We start from the raw sequence: 16,178 nt of genomic DNA, 5'->3' as shown, positions 1-16,178 counted from the left end.
AGGACATAGTTGTATATTTTAGTTGTGGGTACTTCTAGTTGTGGCATGTGAGACACCGCCTCAGCATGGCCAGATGAGCAGCGCCATGTCCATGCCCAGGATCAGAACCAGCGAAACCCTGGGCCGCTGAAGTGGAGCATGCGAACTTAACCACTGGATCATGGAGCGGCCACAGGGATCTTTCTCTTAATGTATCTTCTTAGATTCTGTTTCCATATTTTAAAAATGTGGATCATAAGAATCTGGAAGAATATTAGGAGGATTCAAGGAGACACCGTATGTGAAGGAAAACTCTATGGCATAATAAAAATCAAAGTGGCTATAATTGATAGCTTACATTATTCAATAAAAAGACAACAAAATCTTTTCTTAAATCAGTATTTTATTTGCCTTACCATCCCCATGGGCTGGAACACAGAGGGCACACAACATACATTTCCTAAACCAATGAAAGAAGGAAGGAAGACAGTTCCCAGATGTTATCTCCTCAAGCTTGAGTAAATGTTTGGCCAACTTCATTCATTCCTTCAACAAGGAAAAGATGAATGTCAGATCCTAAGCAGCCAAGAGCTGCAGAAGGTGTTCCACTATGAACTCATGACCACAGTACTAATTACGCTTTCAGTACTATCCAGCCAACCTGCTATGATTTCAGGACAACTTCGTCTACCACAATCTACAATCTCCGCCCACTTAATTCTTCACTCTTCATCCCTGAACTCTTAAGAAGTCTTCCCTGATCTGTGCCAAATTAAGTCCCCCTATTTTATACCACCAGAGTATGACTTACCTTTTCCCTCCTGGCATCTATCATAGCTCCAAATTTACACTTGTTTGCATCATGATTGATCTTACCACTATCAATTAATGGTGTTATTTAAATTCATTGTTAAATTATTAATCAAATTAATCGATAATTACATTATTATTACACTTATTTGCGTCATTATTACACTTATATCATGTTAGTGGCTGGCTCCCAGACCATAAGTCTCAGCAGTGCAGGGCCCTGATTTTTGTTCAGTCTTCTGTTCCCAGGCCTAACACAGTGCCTGATACATTGTAGATGCTCAAAAAGTATTTGTTAAATAAATCAGCATTCTCTAGAACTCTCTGTCTACTGGGGCAGGAGGCATATACTTTCAATGGTATAGGAAAGGCCGTCTTACGTTTCAGGGGGTTTGCAGCTCCCCACCCCGGGGCCTTGGTAAAGAAACTGGGGTTGCCTGTTTTGCAAAGTGAACCCTGTAGCAAATGTCTTGGGATGCGGCACAACTCCACCCTTTTACAAACAAAAACCAACTTCTAAAGCAGCCTTAAAACGCTTTCCTGGGATCGGAGACTCCCACTGCAGCAGAGGCCCGCGCTCCAGGGCGCTACCTGGAATAAACCCTGCCAATATCCGGCGCGCATAGCCGGGCGTGCCAGCTGGAGCCTGCGCCGGGACAGCCCCCTCTCATTTCTCCCGCGCGAAACCCGGCCGGACGGCTCCACTCCCTCCCTCCGCTGCAGGGGGGAGCCCGGCGCCCCCAGACTGGCAGCCGCCCCGGGCCGCGCCCAGCTGCAGCCCCCTCGCGCGCTGCGTGCGAAGCGAAGTGCCGGGGTCGTGAAGTTTGGGTCGGGGAGCGGAGGCTCGCGGCCAGCGCGGCGGCGCCCAGTGGCCGGCGCGGCGCACTCCCCCTGTCCCGGGCGCCGAGTGCGCCCCTCCCCCGGCCCGCCGCAACTCCGGGCGGAGCGCGCGGGCTGCGCGGCCCCGGGCGTTCTCCGTGAGCCTGGCCCCTGGCGACCGGGCTCCCGTGGCAGCGTGCTGGAGGAGGCTGGGGCCCCGTCGGGAAGAATGGAGTTGGCGACTCGCGCCCAGGTGAGGGTCCGGCCGCCCGCCGCAACCCGGACGCATCTTCGGCCTTCCTCCCCTTTGCACTCGGCCCGTCTCCCCGCCTTGGGCTGCAAACGTGGCCCTGGGCTCCCGAGTCGGGAGTCGGGCGCGCCCAGTTCCGCGAGCGCCGCAGCGGGCGCGCCCTGCGGGTGTACGCTGTGGGTCTGGGTGTGCTACCCGGACCAGAGCGGCCCGCATTCTCGCACGCGGGCGCTCGCCTCTGGCCCGGGGGGATGCCCCGGGGGGCGCAGGCCGGGCCGCTGGGGCTCCGAGCCCCAGGAGTGGACGCATTTGGAAGGAAGGGCAGGCGGGGAGGCCCAGGGGCGCAGCGCTCGTGGAACGGGGAGGGCGGGGGCGGGGGAGCTTTTTGGGTGCGCGCCCCCTACTTTCTCCGGGAATTGGCACAGAGATCAGGAAGTTTAAGTGCAGTGTTGTAAAAAACATAGTGGAGAATCAGACCACTTCGACTTTGATAATGGAATTTAAAAGGAATTGCTTTATTTGTTCTCGAACTTTTGCAAATGTTTTCAAGGAACTTGTAACCACTTAAGGGAAATGGCAGCGTCATTAGGCCAAGTTAAAAAACAAAAGCCCCAAGATCCCAAGACCATATACTACCCAGAACTACCCCAATTACTCATCGTGATCTAAACTAGGTTTAAAAAATCTCATTAAGAAACATTTGAGAGTAAGTTCCTTAAATGTTACGATGGGTGGTTGGAATGTGAATGTGGCTTCAGTGTTTTTTTTTTTTTTCACTTTTTAAAAGAGCTTTTCTCTACTTTCTAGTAATGAATATACATATTTTGTTCAGAGGTAAGCAATAAAAACTTTTTCAAACGAACTAAAAATAAAACTTCTAGAAAGGGAAGGAAGCAGCTTGCGGGAGCCCAAGAGATGCTTTGTGTAAGGGTTGGATTTTTTTCTTCCTTTTGTGAGCCTCTCTGACTCACTGCTTCCACCTTACCTTAGACTGGTGTTTACTTCTTTTCTCCACCTGGGTCCTGGGAGAGAGAGAGGCGGAGCCCCCGGCGTTGGGAGACTCGAAGCGGCGTGGTGCCCGAGGCCAGGTCGCTGTCATCTGCCTGGGTCCAGCGGCAAATTAGAGACCGAGCCACTAATGGTCGCTTTGGCCACTTAAGTGATTTCTGAAAGGCTTCCTGAAAGTGGCCATTTGAGAAAAATCTGTTGTGAATGTTCGTGAGAAAGAGTATTTTTAGATTTCTCCGATGAGGGGGGGTATTAAAAGCAAGGAAGATAAACAGTAGTTCAAGATTAAGAAGGACTGAGACTGGGTTAGATGTGTCTTTTTTTTTTTTTACCCCTGGCCTTTACCACGCAATTAGTATCCAGTGCTTCTAGGAGGTTCGGTTTCTCCAGGATTTAAGCCCTTCTGCAAGGAGCTGTGAGCCCCTTGTGCATTTCATCAGCAAATGTATCTTGATAATGTATCACTCCTGAAGCTTGTTCTGCTGGAACTGCCCTTCCACCACTTGTATACATAGTTCATGCTTAGAAAATTCAACATGTCCCAGAATGTGTAGTTGGAAGTGAACATTATACTGTCAAGTAATGAGGCTAATTTTTGGTAGCTCTAAAATGTTATATAAACTATTTACCATGTCGGGGTAATCCACAAATTATATCCAACCCATTATGCACCAATTAGGGCAAATTACTATATGTAAGATGATGAGATTTTTTTTTCTTTTCTAAAGACCTCCTAATTGGCAGTGCAAATTAAGATGTGTGATGATTTTTCCAGTGGAAATGTTCCTGTTCATCATAATTTAAATGTGAGCAGATTATAGTCTCTATAAATTAGTGAAGAGTGGTTCTGCAGGGTGGGCAGGTGACTGCAGATAAGAGCACTTAATGAACATTTCAGGCACAGCAAGATGTTAAATTCATGTAGTTCCACCCGGTACCCAGCCTTATGAATAAAGCAGTGTGATGAACAGTCTGAAGTGGCATTAGTGCACTGAATAAGGCTCAGCTCAGTGTGCAGTGGGTTTTAATCTCACATATACAGTAAATGTAATTTCCAGCCCTTGGAAAGCACAGAGCTGGAAGGGGTTTCAACAAAGCAACTTAGGCCTGATGTTATGAGTAGAGGGAATGAGGTGGGAAGGAGAAAAGACACTCATTTGAACTCTGAACTCCTTTCTCCCCTCTGCTTTTCTGCAGCCTCACTAATGTGTTGCATTTGATGTCCTCTGACAGTGATCACACCTCCCATGGGCTGTTGTCCTTGTTGGACTGACCGCTGTGTCTTTGTGCTTTTATGTTGAATGACAGGAATAATACCCAGTAAAGGCCAGAATATGGTCCCTTACTGAGAGCTCTCAGCAGTGCAGCTCACATGAGCTAGAGGATGAGACTGCCTCAGCTTCCTATTGGAGAACCTGGGAGGTCCTGTATGTCAGAGTTGTCCTTTTACTGTCTTCCAGCTCCAAGGTACAGATTGGACCCTTAGAGAAGGAAGTGATGCTAAATGATCTCATGAATATGCGTAGAGTATGTTGTTGAAGGGGTAAGAGGGAATTTTTCTGGTATTGACCTCATAGCTACAAAATGTACCCATCTGATCCTGTATCTTCAGATGTGTGCCCACAGTCCCAGAAGCTGGTCACAGAGGGGGGGTCACCTGTGACTTCTTGGAAGGACAGCAAAATGATTTGCCACTTTAATCGTCCCGTATTTAAAAGGCCACTTGGTGGTTGTTTGGTGTACTGCGACTGCCTCATCCGTTGATCAAGGGAAACCTCAGAGATGACAGCAGTTCTGATCTGGTCAGGTACACAGGACAGAAAACTATAAGATCTTTATGACTTAAAACAGTTTTTGAATGTTGCAGTGAATTAACTGAAAAACGTAAATAAAGTCATTAGAATAGATTAGGCATATTGATTTTAACCTGCTCTTGACGTACAGTTTAGAATTTCTACCTCCAAGGTACAGTTTTGATTTCTTAAAGACTTACAGCTTTATTCACCAAAATGAAATTGACGCGGGCTACTTGGAGGGGTAAAGATAGGAATGTATTCGTGGAGCCATTTTCTTTTGTTTGTGAAGGACACTGTCAGTACTATTTTTCTGAATAGCTTGGAGGTCTTTACAGTTTTCATTTTTCATAACTAATGTTTCATTGAGATGTGTATTTTATGTTTTTCTGCTGAAAAAATTTTTTCCTTATTAAAGAAACTTTGCAGTAAATGTCTTGGAATGGTACATACTTGTGCCTTGTGTTGGAGTCCACGCTGTTTTTAATTTGTTTCTTTATCATGTACTTACTATCTCCTAAAAGGAATGTGCCTGATGCTCCATGCAGGGGAACCTTTGACACATTGTTTTCCTAGGGCATTTCTCCTTCACATTGTTTTCCTAGGGCATTTCTCCTTTTGTTTTCCTTATTAGCTGAGAGAGAGCAGTTTTTGCTCAGCTTAGAACCAGGGCTCCTGATAACTGGACTGAAACAATGACTGTTTTCTTCCCTAACTTAGAGCACCTAGCAGAATGTGTTAGTTTGGGGGAAAGTGGAGACTAGTCTTGGAGGTCTGTTCTTTACCACCATCTGGTCCACGTAGAAAATGAAGCAAGTCCGTGAATGTGCTCATGATGCATAGTGGAAGCGCCTGGGATTGGGCTGTCCTGGAATTGGGGCGAGCTGCTTGTGTTGATGTGGAAGGCTGGGATAGCCTGCGCTGACCTCCTCTTGGATGTGGCAATGAATCACTTTTTAAAAAGAGTTGCCTTCCTTGGTCTTGCTTATTTCAACTCTAAATCATCTCCTAGACAGCATTCCTGAAAATGTGTTTTCATTGAAGGTTGGATGGCTGAAGGTCAAACAGTAGGTTCACTCATTGTAAAGTGGTTTCTTAGAGCTAATAAAAATGTATTTCTTGATCTGGATGCTGGTTTTGATGGGTGGGTACAGTTTGTAAAACTTCACCAAACTGTTCACCCCAGATCTATGTACTTTTCTGATTGCGTGGTGCACTTAAAACATTTAAAAAGTAGCATGTTGAACCCCTGAGTGTGAGTCCTGAAGCCTGTGCTTTTGGACAGCCCAGTCTGCCAGGTGTGTGGATGACAACTTCCCAGGTGTCTTGTGCCCTGCTGGTTGTAGCAGTGTCCTCAGGACTGGGCGTAGTCCAGGGGTCCCTTCCTGCAGACCGCCTCTGCTGTTCCCCCAGACCCTCCATAGCAGCAGCACAGCTGTTTGGGCAGCCCCCACCTTTAAGTCTCTGCTCCAGGAGGGTCCTCGATGCCTGGAGAGTGCCTTGCATTTGTGAGGGAGCTCTGGCGTTTGGGTCTTTCGCCACAGGGGCTGGCCTGGCACCCCCTCTGCTGCCTAATGGCAGACCTCCTCCTCTGCTAGGAGGCCCAGGATTTACCTCAGGCTAGTGGCTGGTAACCCAAAATCATGTGGCAGGCCAAAATGATATTTATCCTGATGTGTGAAGGGCCTGGCATATAGTAGGTGTTAAATATTTGTTGAATTTTTTAAAAAGTTGGTTCAGGGCTGTCAGTGTATAGTGAGTGGAAGGATGAGTTATGACAGGCCTAGGGCTTCTCGCCGTTTTTCGGTTGAACTAATGGTGGAGGCAGTTTGTGCCCGCGCCGGGGGCCTGGACCTGCCGCGCCCCATCCTGCCTGTGCAGATTTTCTCATCAATCTCCACTTTTATCTTTGACAGTCTGCCTGTTTTGCATTGTATTCCATAATACATTTTAAAACAAAAATGCTATTTTAAATTACTCTTCTGGGAAAAACTTCCCCTCCCCTCTCCCACCTGTGGTCCTGAAAGCCCTCTGGTTGTCATTGAGCTCCTCCGTTTGAGAAGCATGGAACTGTCAAGTGTAAAAAGTAGAAATCATACCTGTAATAAACCCCGAACTAGAAAAGCTATCTCCTGCCCTCCCCCACCCCACAGTGTCTGTCTACTTAAAGCTCTGTGACTCTGAGGGCACTTCAGTGGGAAAAAACCCTCAAACTTTAGCTGATATTGAAATTCCTGAGAATATTTTTTTAATGCAAAATAGTGCCTTTATTTTGTTCTTCATTAGCATTGGTTTAAACTAGAAAGTCAAGAAGAATAAAAATGCATTTAAAATCATTGTTTATTTGTAATTCTCTTTCTTCTGACCGTTGGTACTAGGCATTTTTTATTTGGGTAGTTTTTAAATTAAAGTGATAGAATCCAGCCTTTCACACACATGCATAAAGTTTGCCTTACCTGACTTAAAAAAACCCCCAAACCTGCCTCATTCTGTTTCCCACACTGCCACTTCAAAAACTCACTGAAAAGAGTGTCTGGTTGGCTTCGTGACCTTCGTTGTACTAAGTGTGTCTCCCTCCCTGGCTGCAATTAGGAACTGAGAAAGAGTGCACTCTTAGGGAGCGAGCGCATTCACTGCGGCACAAAGCCAGGAGCCAAGTGGTGTCAGCAGCCCGCACAGGCTGGCGTGCGCGGTTTGTTTGGGTGCGTTTTCTGCTAGCAGGATGAGAGTGTGTTAAGAGGATCCCTGAGTAAGGGCTTCGGGGGCTGGGCTGTGGGATACAGATCCGTCCCCTCGGACCCGCCAGTGCAAGGATCTGTTCACCGCTTGTCTGCATTGAGCACAGGGACACCTGTCTCCTTTGAAAGAAGGCATCTCTTGCCTGGCTGTCTCCAGACTCCTGCCTCCACCTGTGACTCTACTGCAAGTCCTTCTCCAGGCTGACTCCCTCCTGCAGCTGTGTAGACGTGGCTGACCTCGAGCTCCTAGAGTTCTTCCTGACCGTCAATCCCATGGCTGGCTCAGGCGCTGTCCTGGACTTAGTTCCCTGTTCACATTTCTCACGCCACGTTGAAATTGTTTATAGATTGTCTCACCCTACTGCATAGGACTCATTCTTCTTTAGATCCCTTAGCGTGGTGCCCAGCACAAGTTGGTACTATTACTCTCTTAATAACTTTTAGTAATGAACTTTGACATAGCGTCTTCTACTTCACAGAATGCCTTCCAGTTGTAGTTTGGAAGCCGTCAGGGCTCCATACAAATGTTCTCATTCTTTGCCTTCTGGATAAATGGGAGGAATGCATTTTCCTGGCCCTTGAAATAGGCAAGACTGTTTGATGTGCTTTGGCCAGTGAACTGTGATCAGAAGTGTTGTGTGTCACTTCTGGGTGGAACTCCTTAAATGCCACTGCCTCCTTTACCACGTCTTGTTCCCTCTGCCGCTGCATCTGCCAGCTTTCCAGATAGTGGGGGCTCTGTCAGCCCGGGTCCTGTGCAGGGACAGTGTGGAGTACAGTGTGGAATGGTTCACCTGGCTGGCCCAGGATGAACGTAGGAACAAGAAAGAAACCTTTTTTTGTTTTAAGCCACTGAGACTTAGAGTCATTTGCTACTGGTTTGTAACCTGCTGTGTCCTGACAGACACATGAAAGTGTGCATATTTCAATTTTGGATTCACTCTCATCTGAGTGAACTGGGGTCCTGACGGTCATAGAAATCTGTGGGCTTCTTTTTGATTGTCGGTGTAGTGGGGTCGGGGGAATGCTCCTGTTATTAAGTGGTTTGGAGTTCAAGAATGGTGCGTGCCGCGTGGTGGGCAGGAGAGTCCCACAGGAGGAAGCAGCCAAAATGCCAACAGGACATTGTTGAAAAACACCGAGAGCGGGCTAGTTTCATTAGATCATCAGTCTTTTAGAGTCCAGAGAAATCTGAATATTGGCTCTACGTTTCCTGTCTGCTGACCTTTCTGGAAAAGGAAATTACTTCCCGAGTGGGAGGTCCTTGAGAAGTATCACTGCCTCCCAGGTGGTTGTTGCACTCCCCTCGCAGGACCCCTGCCCAGAGGACTCTGCTTCCTTGGCTCCTCCTTGAAATGGCTCTTCTGAGCCCTGTACACATACACGTCTGTAAATTTCTCCCCACTTACACTTTTTCTTTAAAAAATAACATTGTTTTTCCTTTGCCTTTTTTTATTGCGGTAAAGTATACATAACAAAATTTACTATTTTAGCCACTTTTAAGTGTTCAATTCAGTGGCATTAAGTACAGTCACATTCTTGTGCAACCATCACCACTATCCATTTCCAAAACTTTTTAATCATCCTAAACTGAGACTCTGTGCCCATTAAACATTAACTCCCCGTTCCTTCCTTCCTCCAGCCCCTGGTACCTACCATTCTACTTTCTGTCTATAAATTTGACTATGCTAGGTACCTCCTATAAGTGCAATCCTACAATATTTGTCCTTTTGTGTCTGGCTTATTTCACTGAGCGTAACGTTTTCAAGGTTCATCTGTCTTGTAACATGTATTAGAATTTCATTCTTTTCTAGGGCTGAATAATAATCCATTGTATGTATATACCACATTTTGTTTATCCATTCGTCCATCCATGGACGTTTGGGCTGTTTCCACATTCTACCAGTTGGGAATAATGCTGCTATAAACATTGGTGTAAAATATCTGTGTGAATCCCTGCTTTCCGTGCTTTTGGACATACACCTAAAAGTGGAATTACTGGGTTGTGTGGTATTTCTGTGTAATTTTTTGAGGAACCACCATGTTGTTTGCCAGAATGGCTGCCCCAGTTTACATTCTCAGCAGCAGTCCACATACTCACAGACACTTAACATTCTTGTTTTTTTGATAATCGACCTTCCTAATGGGTGTGAAGTGGTATCTCATTGTGGTTTTGATTTGCATTTCCCTAATAATTAGTGATGTCGAGCATCTTTTTGTATGCTTTTTGGCCATCTGTATATCTCTGGAGAAATGTCTAAGTTCTTTGCTCTTTTTTAAATTGGGTTGTTTGTTTTCTTGTTATTGAGCTGTAGGCGTTCTTTATATATTCTGAATATTAATCTCTTATCAGATACGTGACTTTTAAATATTTTCTTCCATTCTGTAGGTTACTTTTTTCACTCGATAGTGTCCTTTGATGCACATAAGTTTTTAATTTTGATAAAGTCTAGATTATCTGTTTTTCCTATTATTGCCTCTACCTTTGGTGTCCTATCAACGAAATCAGTGCCAAATCCAATGTCATAAAGTTTTCCCTCTGTTTTCTTCTAAGAGTTTTATAGTTTTAGCTCTTACATTTAGGTCTTTAATACATTTTGAGTTTTTTTCTAGATGGTGTAGGGTAAGGGTCCAACTTCATTCTTTTGCATGTGGAGATCCAGTTTTTCCAGCCTCATTTGAAAAGACTGTTCTTTCCCCATTGAACAGTCTTGGCACCTTTTCAAAAATCATTTGACCATGTATGTGAGGGTTTTATTTCCAGGCGCTCTATTCTGTTACATTGGTCTATATGCCTGCCTGTACGCTAGATCCACGCTGACTGGATTACTGTAGCGTTGTAGTAAGTATTGAAATTAGTAAGTGTGAGTCCTCCAATACAATTCTTCATTTTCAAGATTGTTTTGGTTATTTGGGGCCCCTTGAGATTCCACCTGAATTTTACGAAGGGCTTTTCTATTTCTGCAAAAAATGTTGCTGGGGTTTTGATAGGGATTGCGTTGGATCCATAGATAGCTTTGGGTAGTATTGTCATGCTAACAATATTCAGTCTTCCAGTTCATGAACATGTGATGTCTTTCCGTTTATTTATGTCTTCATTAATTTCTTTCAGTGATGTTGTATAGTTTTCAATGTACAAGTCTTTCCCCTCGTTCCTTAAGTTCATTTCTAAATATTTTATTCTTTCTGATGTTCTTGTAAATGGAATTGTTTTCTTAATTTCCTTTTCAGATTGTTCGCTGTTAGTGTGTAGAAATGCAGCTGACTTTTCTTGATTTTGTACCCTGCAACATTATTGAATTCGTTAATTAGTGCTTACAGTTCTTGCAGAATCTTTAGGATTTTCTACATACATGATCATGTCACCTGCAGACAGACAATTGTACTGCTTCCTTTCCAATATGGATGCCTTTTATTTCTTTTTCTTGTATATTTACTCTGGCTAAAACTTCAAAGACTATGTTGAATAGAAGTAGTAAAAGCAGGTGTCCTTGTCTTGTTCCTGATGTTAGGGGAAAGTTTTCAGTCTTTCACCATTGGATACGATGGTAGCTGTGGGTTATTTGTATCTGGTCTTTGTTAGGTTGGTAAGGTTTCCTTCCATTCTTTGTTGAAGTGTGTTTGTTTTTTTCCCCATGAAAGGGTGTTGAATTTTGTCAAATGCTTTTTCTGCATCAATTGAGATGATCATGTGTTTTTTCTTTCATTATGTTAATGTAGCACATTGCATTGATTGATTTTCATATGTTGAACCATCTTGCATTCCAGAAATATATCCCACTTGGTCTTTTTGTATAAATCTGTTTACTATGCTGCTGAATTCCATTTGCTAGTATTTTGTTGAGGATTTTTGCATCAATATTCATAAGGGATCTTGCTCTGTACTTTTCTTCTAGAGTCTTTGTCTGGCTTTGGTATCAGGGTAATACTGGCCTCATAGAATTGGTTAAGAAGTATTCTCTCCTCTTCAGTTTTTTTGAGGAGTTTGAGAAGGATTGGTGTTAGTTCTTCTTTAAACGTTAAATAGAATTCACCAGTGAAGCCATCTGGTCCTGGAATTTGCTTTTTTGGGAGGTTTTTGATTACTTATCCAAGTCCTTATGTAGAGGTTAATTCAGATTTTCAATTCTTCATGAGTTGGTTGTGTTTGTAGGAATTTATCCATTTCATCTAGCTAACCCAATTAGTTGGCATACAATGGTTGTAGTACTCTTTTTTATCCTTTTTATTTCTGTAAAATTGGTAGTAATGTTTTCACTTTACTTCATTAATTTGGATCTTCTCTTTTTTCTTAGTCAATCTAGCTAAAAGTCTGTCAATTTTGTTCATATTTTCAAAGAACCAACTTTTGGTTTCATTCATTTTTCTGTATTGGTTTTCTATTCTTTATTTATCTCTGCTGTAATCTTTACAGTTTCCTTCCTTCTCCCTTTGTGTTTAGTTTGCTGTACTTTTTCTGGTTCCTTATGGTGTAAAATTAGTTTGTTGGTTTGAGATCTTTCTTCTTTTTTTTAATATGTGTTTACAGTCATAGATTTCCCTCTTAGCATTGCTTTCTCTGCGTCTCATAGGTTTTGGTACATTTTGTTTTCATTTTCATTTGTTTGAAAGTATTTTCTAATTTCCCTTGTGATTTCTTCTTCGACCCATTGGTTGTTTAAGAATGTGTTGTTTAGTTTCCACATATTTGTGAATTTTCCTGTTTTCTTTCTGTTACTGATTTCTAGTTTTATTCCATTCTGATTGGAAAAGAGTTTGTGTGACTTCAGTCTTTTAAATTTATTCTGACTTGTTTTGTGGCCTAACGTGTCCTCTTGTTGAGTGGCGTGTTCTATATATGTCTGTTAGTTCTAGTTGGTTTTTACTGTTGTTCAGTTCCTCTATTTCCTTATTGATCTTCTGTCTGGCTGTTCTATTCATTATTGAAAGTGGGATATTGAAGTCTCCAGCTATTAGTGTAGATCTATTTCTCTTTCAGTTCTGTCAGTGTTTGCTTAATTTATTTTGGAGTTCTGATGTTTGATGCATACATATTTATAGTTGTTATATCTTCTTGGTGAATAGACCCTTTTATCGATGTATAATATCCTTTGTCTTTTGTAATATTTTTGACTTAATGTCTGCTTTGATGTTAGTATAGTCACTCCATCTCTCTTTGGGTTACTATTTGCATTGAAGATCTTTTTCCTTCCTTTCACTCTCAGCCTATTGTGTTTTTAGATCTAAAGTGAGTCTCTTGTAGACAGCATATAGTTGGATCCCTTTTTTTCCTAATACATTCTTCCAGTCTATGGCTTTTGATTGTAGAGTTCAATCCATTTGCATTTAAAGTGATTACTGATAGGGAAGGACTTAACTTTTGCCATTTTGTTTTTTGTTTTCTGTGTCTCTTATGGGTCTTTTGATCCTCATTTCCTGCGTTACTGCCTACCTTTGTTTTTTGTTGATTTCTCTGTAGTGACGTGTTTTGATTCCCTTCTCATTTCATTTTGTGTGTATTCCATAGCTATTTTCTTTGTAGTTACTGTGGGGATTACATATAACATTCCAAAATTAGAACACTCTAATTCGAATGATACTGACTTAACTTCAGTGGCATAGGAAAACTCTACTCTAATACCGCCCTGTCCCCCCTCCTTTTGTTATTGCTGTCACAAATTACATCTTTATACATTGTGTACCCACTAACATAGCTTCATAAACGTTTTTTTATCCTATAGAAAATAAAAAGTGCAGTTACAAACCACATTTACAATAATACTGGTTTTTATATCTGTCTATATATTTACCTCTACCTGAGAACTTTGTAGTTTTGTGTGGCTTTGGGTTACTGCTAGTGTCCTTTCATTTCAACCTGAAGGACTTCCTTTAGGATTTCTCATGGCCAGGTCTAGTAGTAATGAACTCCCTCAGCTTTTGTTTATATGGTAATGTCTTAATTTCTCCCTCATTTTTTTCCCCCAGGGTTTTTTTTTTTTTTTTTTTTTTTTTGTGAGGAAGATTGGCCCTGGGCTAACATCTGCCAACTTCCTCTTTTTGCTTGAGGAGGATTGTCCCTGAGGTAACATCTGTGCTACTCTTCCTCTCTTTTTTATGTGGGTCACTGCGACAGCATGGCTTGATGAGTGGTGTAGATCTGAACCCGTGAACCTGGGCCGCTGAAGCAGAGTGCATGAACTTAACTACTATGCCACCAGGCTGGCCCCTTTTTCCCCAGTTTTATTGAGAAGTAATTAACATCACTGTATAAGTTTAACGCATACAGCATGATGATTTGATTTTTGTATACAGTTGTGCATAACTTAACGATGGGGACACGTTCTGAGAAATGCATCATTAGGCGATTTTGTCATTGTACCAACATAGTAGAGTGTACTACACAAACCTAGATGGTATAGCCTACTACACACCTAGGCTGTATGGTACTAGTCTTAGGGGACCACTGTCATATAGACAATCTGTTGTTGACTGAAACCAGTATACAGTGCGTGATGGTATTGTGATATGATTACCAAAATAGTTTCAGCTAATATCCATCTTGTCATATAGATACAATAAAAAGGAAAGAAAAAAAGGAAAAAAAATTTTCTCCTTGAGTTGAGAACTCTTCGGATTAACTCTAACTTTCCTGTATATCATAGAGTCGCGTTAGGTATAGTCATCATGTTGTACATTAAATCCTTAGTACTTATTTATCTTATAATGAGGAGCTCGCGCCTTTTGACCACCTTCCTCCAGTTCCCTCTACTACCCTCCTCCACCTCTGGTCACCACAAGTCAATTTCTTTCTCTCTCTCTCTTTTTTGTTTTTTTTTTTTAAGATTCCACGTATAAGTGAGATCATACAGTATTTGTCTTTCTCTGTCTGACTTATTTCACTTAGCATAATGCCTTCAAGGCCCATCTATGTTGTTGCAAATGGTAGGATTTCCTTGTTTTTTATGGCTGAATAATATTTCATTGTATATATATATCACAACTTCTTTATCCATTCATCTCTCAGTGGACAATTAGGTTGTTTCTATGTCTTGGCTATTTTAAATAATGCTGCTATAAACATGGGGGGGTGCAGATATTTTGTCTAGTTAGTGTTTTCGTTTCCTTTGGATATATTTCCAGAAGTGGAATTGCTGGATTGATTATATAGTAGTTCTATTTTTAATTTTTTGAGGCTCCTCCAATTTTCCATAGTGGCTGTTTGAATATACAGTTCCATCAACAGTGCACAAGGGTTTCCTTTTCTCCGCATCATGCCAGCATTTGTTATCTCTTGTCTTTTTGATGATGGCCATTCTGACAGGTGTGAGGTGGTATCTCGTTGTGGTTTCAATTTGCGTTTCCTTAATGATTAGTGATGATGAACATCTTTTCATGTACTTGTTGGCCTTTCATGTATCTTCTTTGGAGAAATATCTATTCAGGTCCTTAGCTAATGTTTTAATTGGGTCATTTGTTTTTTTGCTATTGAGTTGTATGAGTTCTTTATATATTTTCAGTATTAATCCCTTATCGCTGTATGGTTTGCAAATATTTTTTCCCATTTTGTAGGTTGTCTTTTCATTTTGTTGATGGTTTTTTTTGTTTGCTATGCAGTTTTTTAGTTTGATGTAGTCCCACTTGTTCATTTTTGATTTTGTTGCTTGTTCTGTAGGTTTCATATCCAAAAATTCATTTCTGAGACCCATGTCAAGGAGCTTGATTCCTGTGTTCTCATCTGAGAGTTTCATCTCTTATGTTTAAGTTTTTAATGCATTTTAAGTTAATTTTTGTGAGTACTGTAAGATATGGGTCCACTTTCATTGTTTTACATGTGAATATCCAATGATCCCAGCATTATTATTTTCTCCACTGTGTATTCTTGGCTCCTTGTCAAATATGAGTTCACTGTACATGCTTGGATTTATTTCTGGGCTCTCGATTCTGTTCCATTGGTCTGTTTGTCTGTTTTTATGCCACTCTATACTGTTTTGATGACTATAGCTTTATAGTGTAGCTTGAAATCAGGAAATTGATGCCTCTTGCTTTGTTCTTCTTTCTTAGGATTTCTTTGGCTAATCTGAGTCTCTTCTGGTTTTCTATAAATTTTAGGAGTGTTTTTCTACTTCTGTAAAAAATGCCATTGGAATCTTGGTAGGGGTTGCATTGAATCTATCGATGGCTTTTGGTAGTATTGACATTTTAACAATATTAATTCTTCCAGTCCATGAACATAGGATAGGATTCCATTTATTTGTGTTGCCTTTGATTTCATCAATATCTTGTAGGTTTATAGTAGAGGTTTTTTGACTCCTTAGTTAGATTTGTTCCTAAGTATTTTATAGTTTTTGATGCTACTCTAAATGAGATGGATTTCTTTAATTCTTTTTCAGAAAATTTGTCCATATATAGAAATGATACTGATTTTTGTATGTTAATTTTATTTCCTGCACCTTTGCTGAATTCATTGATTAGATCTAACAGTTTTTTCATTGAGTCTTTAGGATTTTCTATATATAAATATAATGTTTTCTGCAAATAGTGATAATTTTACTTCTTCCTTCGTAATTCTGGTACCTTTCATTTCTTTTTATTGCCTAATTGCTCTAGCAAGGAATTCTAGTACTATGTGAAATAGAAGTGGTGAGAGTGGGCATCCTTGTCTTTTTCCTGATCTTAGAGAAAAAGCTTTCAGCCTTTCACCATTGAGTATGATGTTAGCTGTGGGCTTGTCATACATGGCTTTTTAATACATTGAGATATGTTCCTTCTATGCTTAATTTGTTAAAGAGTTTTTATCATGAA

General features: G+C 41.6%; 1 protein-coding gene across 4 annotated transcripts in view; it reads left to right on the top strand.

Moving 5' to 3' along the window:
- Window positions 1-1,448: 1,448 nt before the first annotated feature.
- The window catches only part of CDCA7L (cell division cycle associated 7 like), a 49,787-nt gene continuing 35,057 nt past the window's right edge, over window positions 1,449-16,178 (top strand). The window contains exon 1 of one of the 4 annotated variants that reach the window (XM_023639350.2): window positions 1,449-1,861. In XM_023639350.2, the coding sequence (XP_023495118.1) occupies window positions 1,838-1,861 (24 nt within the window). In that variant the 5' untranslated portion in view covers window positions 1,449-1,837. The remainder of the gene's footprint in view (window positions 1,862-16,178) is intronic. The other 3 variants (XM_023639349.2, XM_023639351.2, XM_070264675.1) reach the window with 3 other exon arrangements.

This window comes from Equus caballus, chromosome 4 (genome assembly GCF_041296265.1).
Source record: "Equus caballus isolate H_3958 breed thoroughbred chromosome 4, TB-T2T, whole genome shotgun sequence".
In the NCBI taxonomy this organism is placed as follows: Eukaryota; Metazoa; Chordata; class Mammalia; order Perissodactyla; family Equidae; genus Equus; species Equus caballus.
This window is presented reverse-complemented; position numbering and strand designations above follow the sequence as displayed.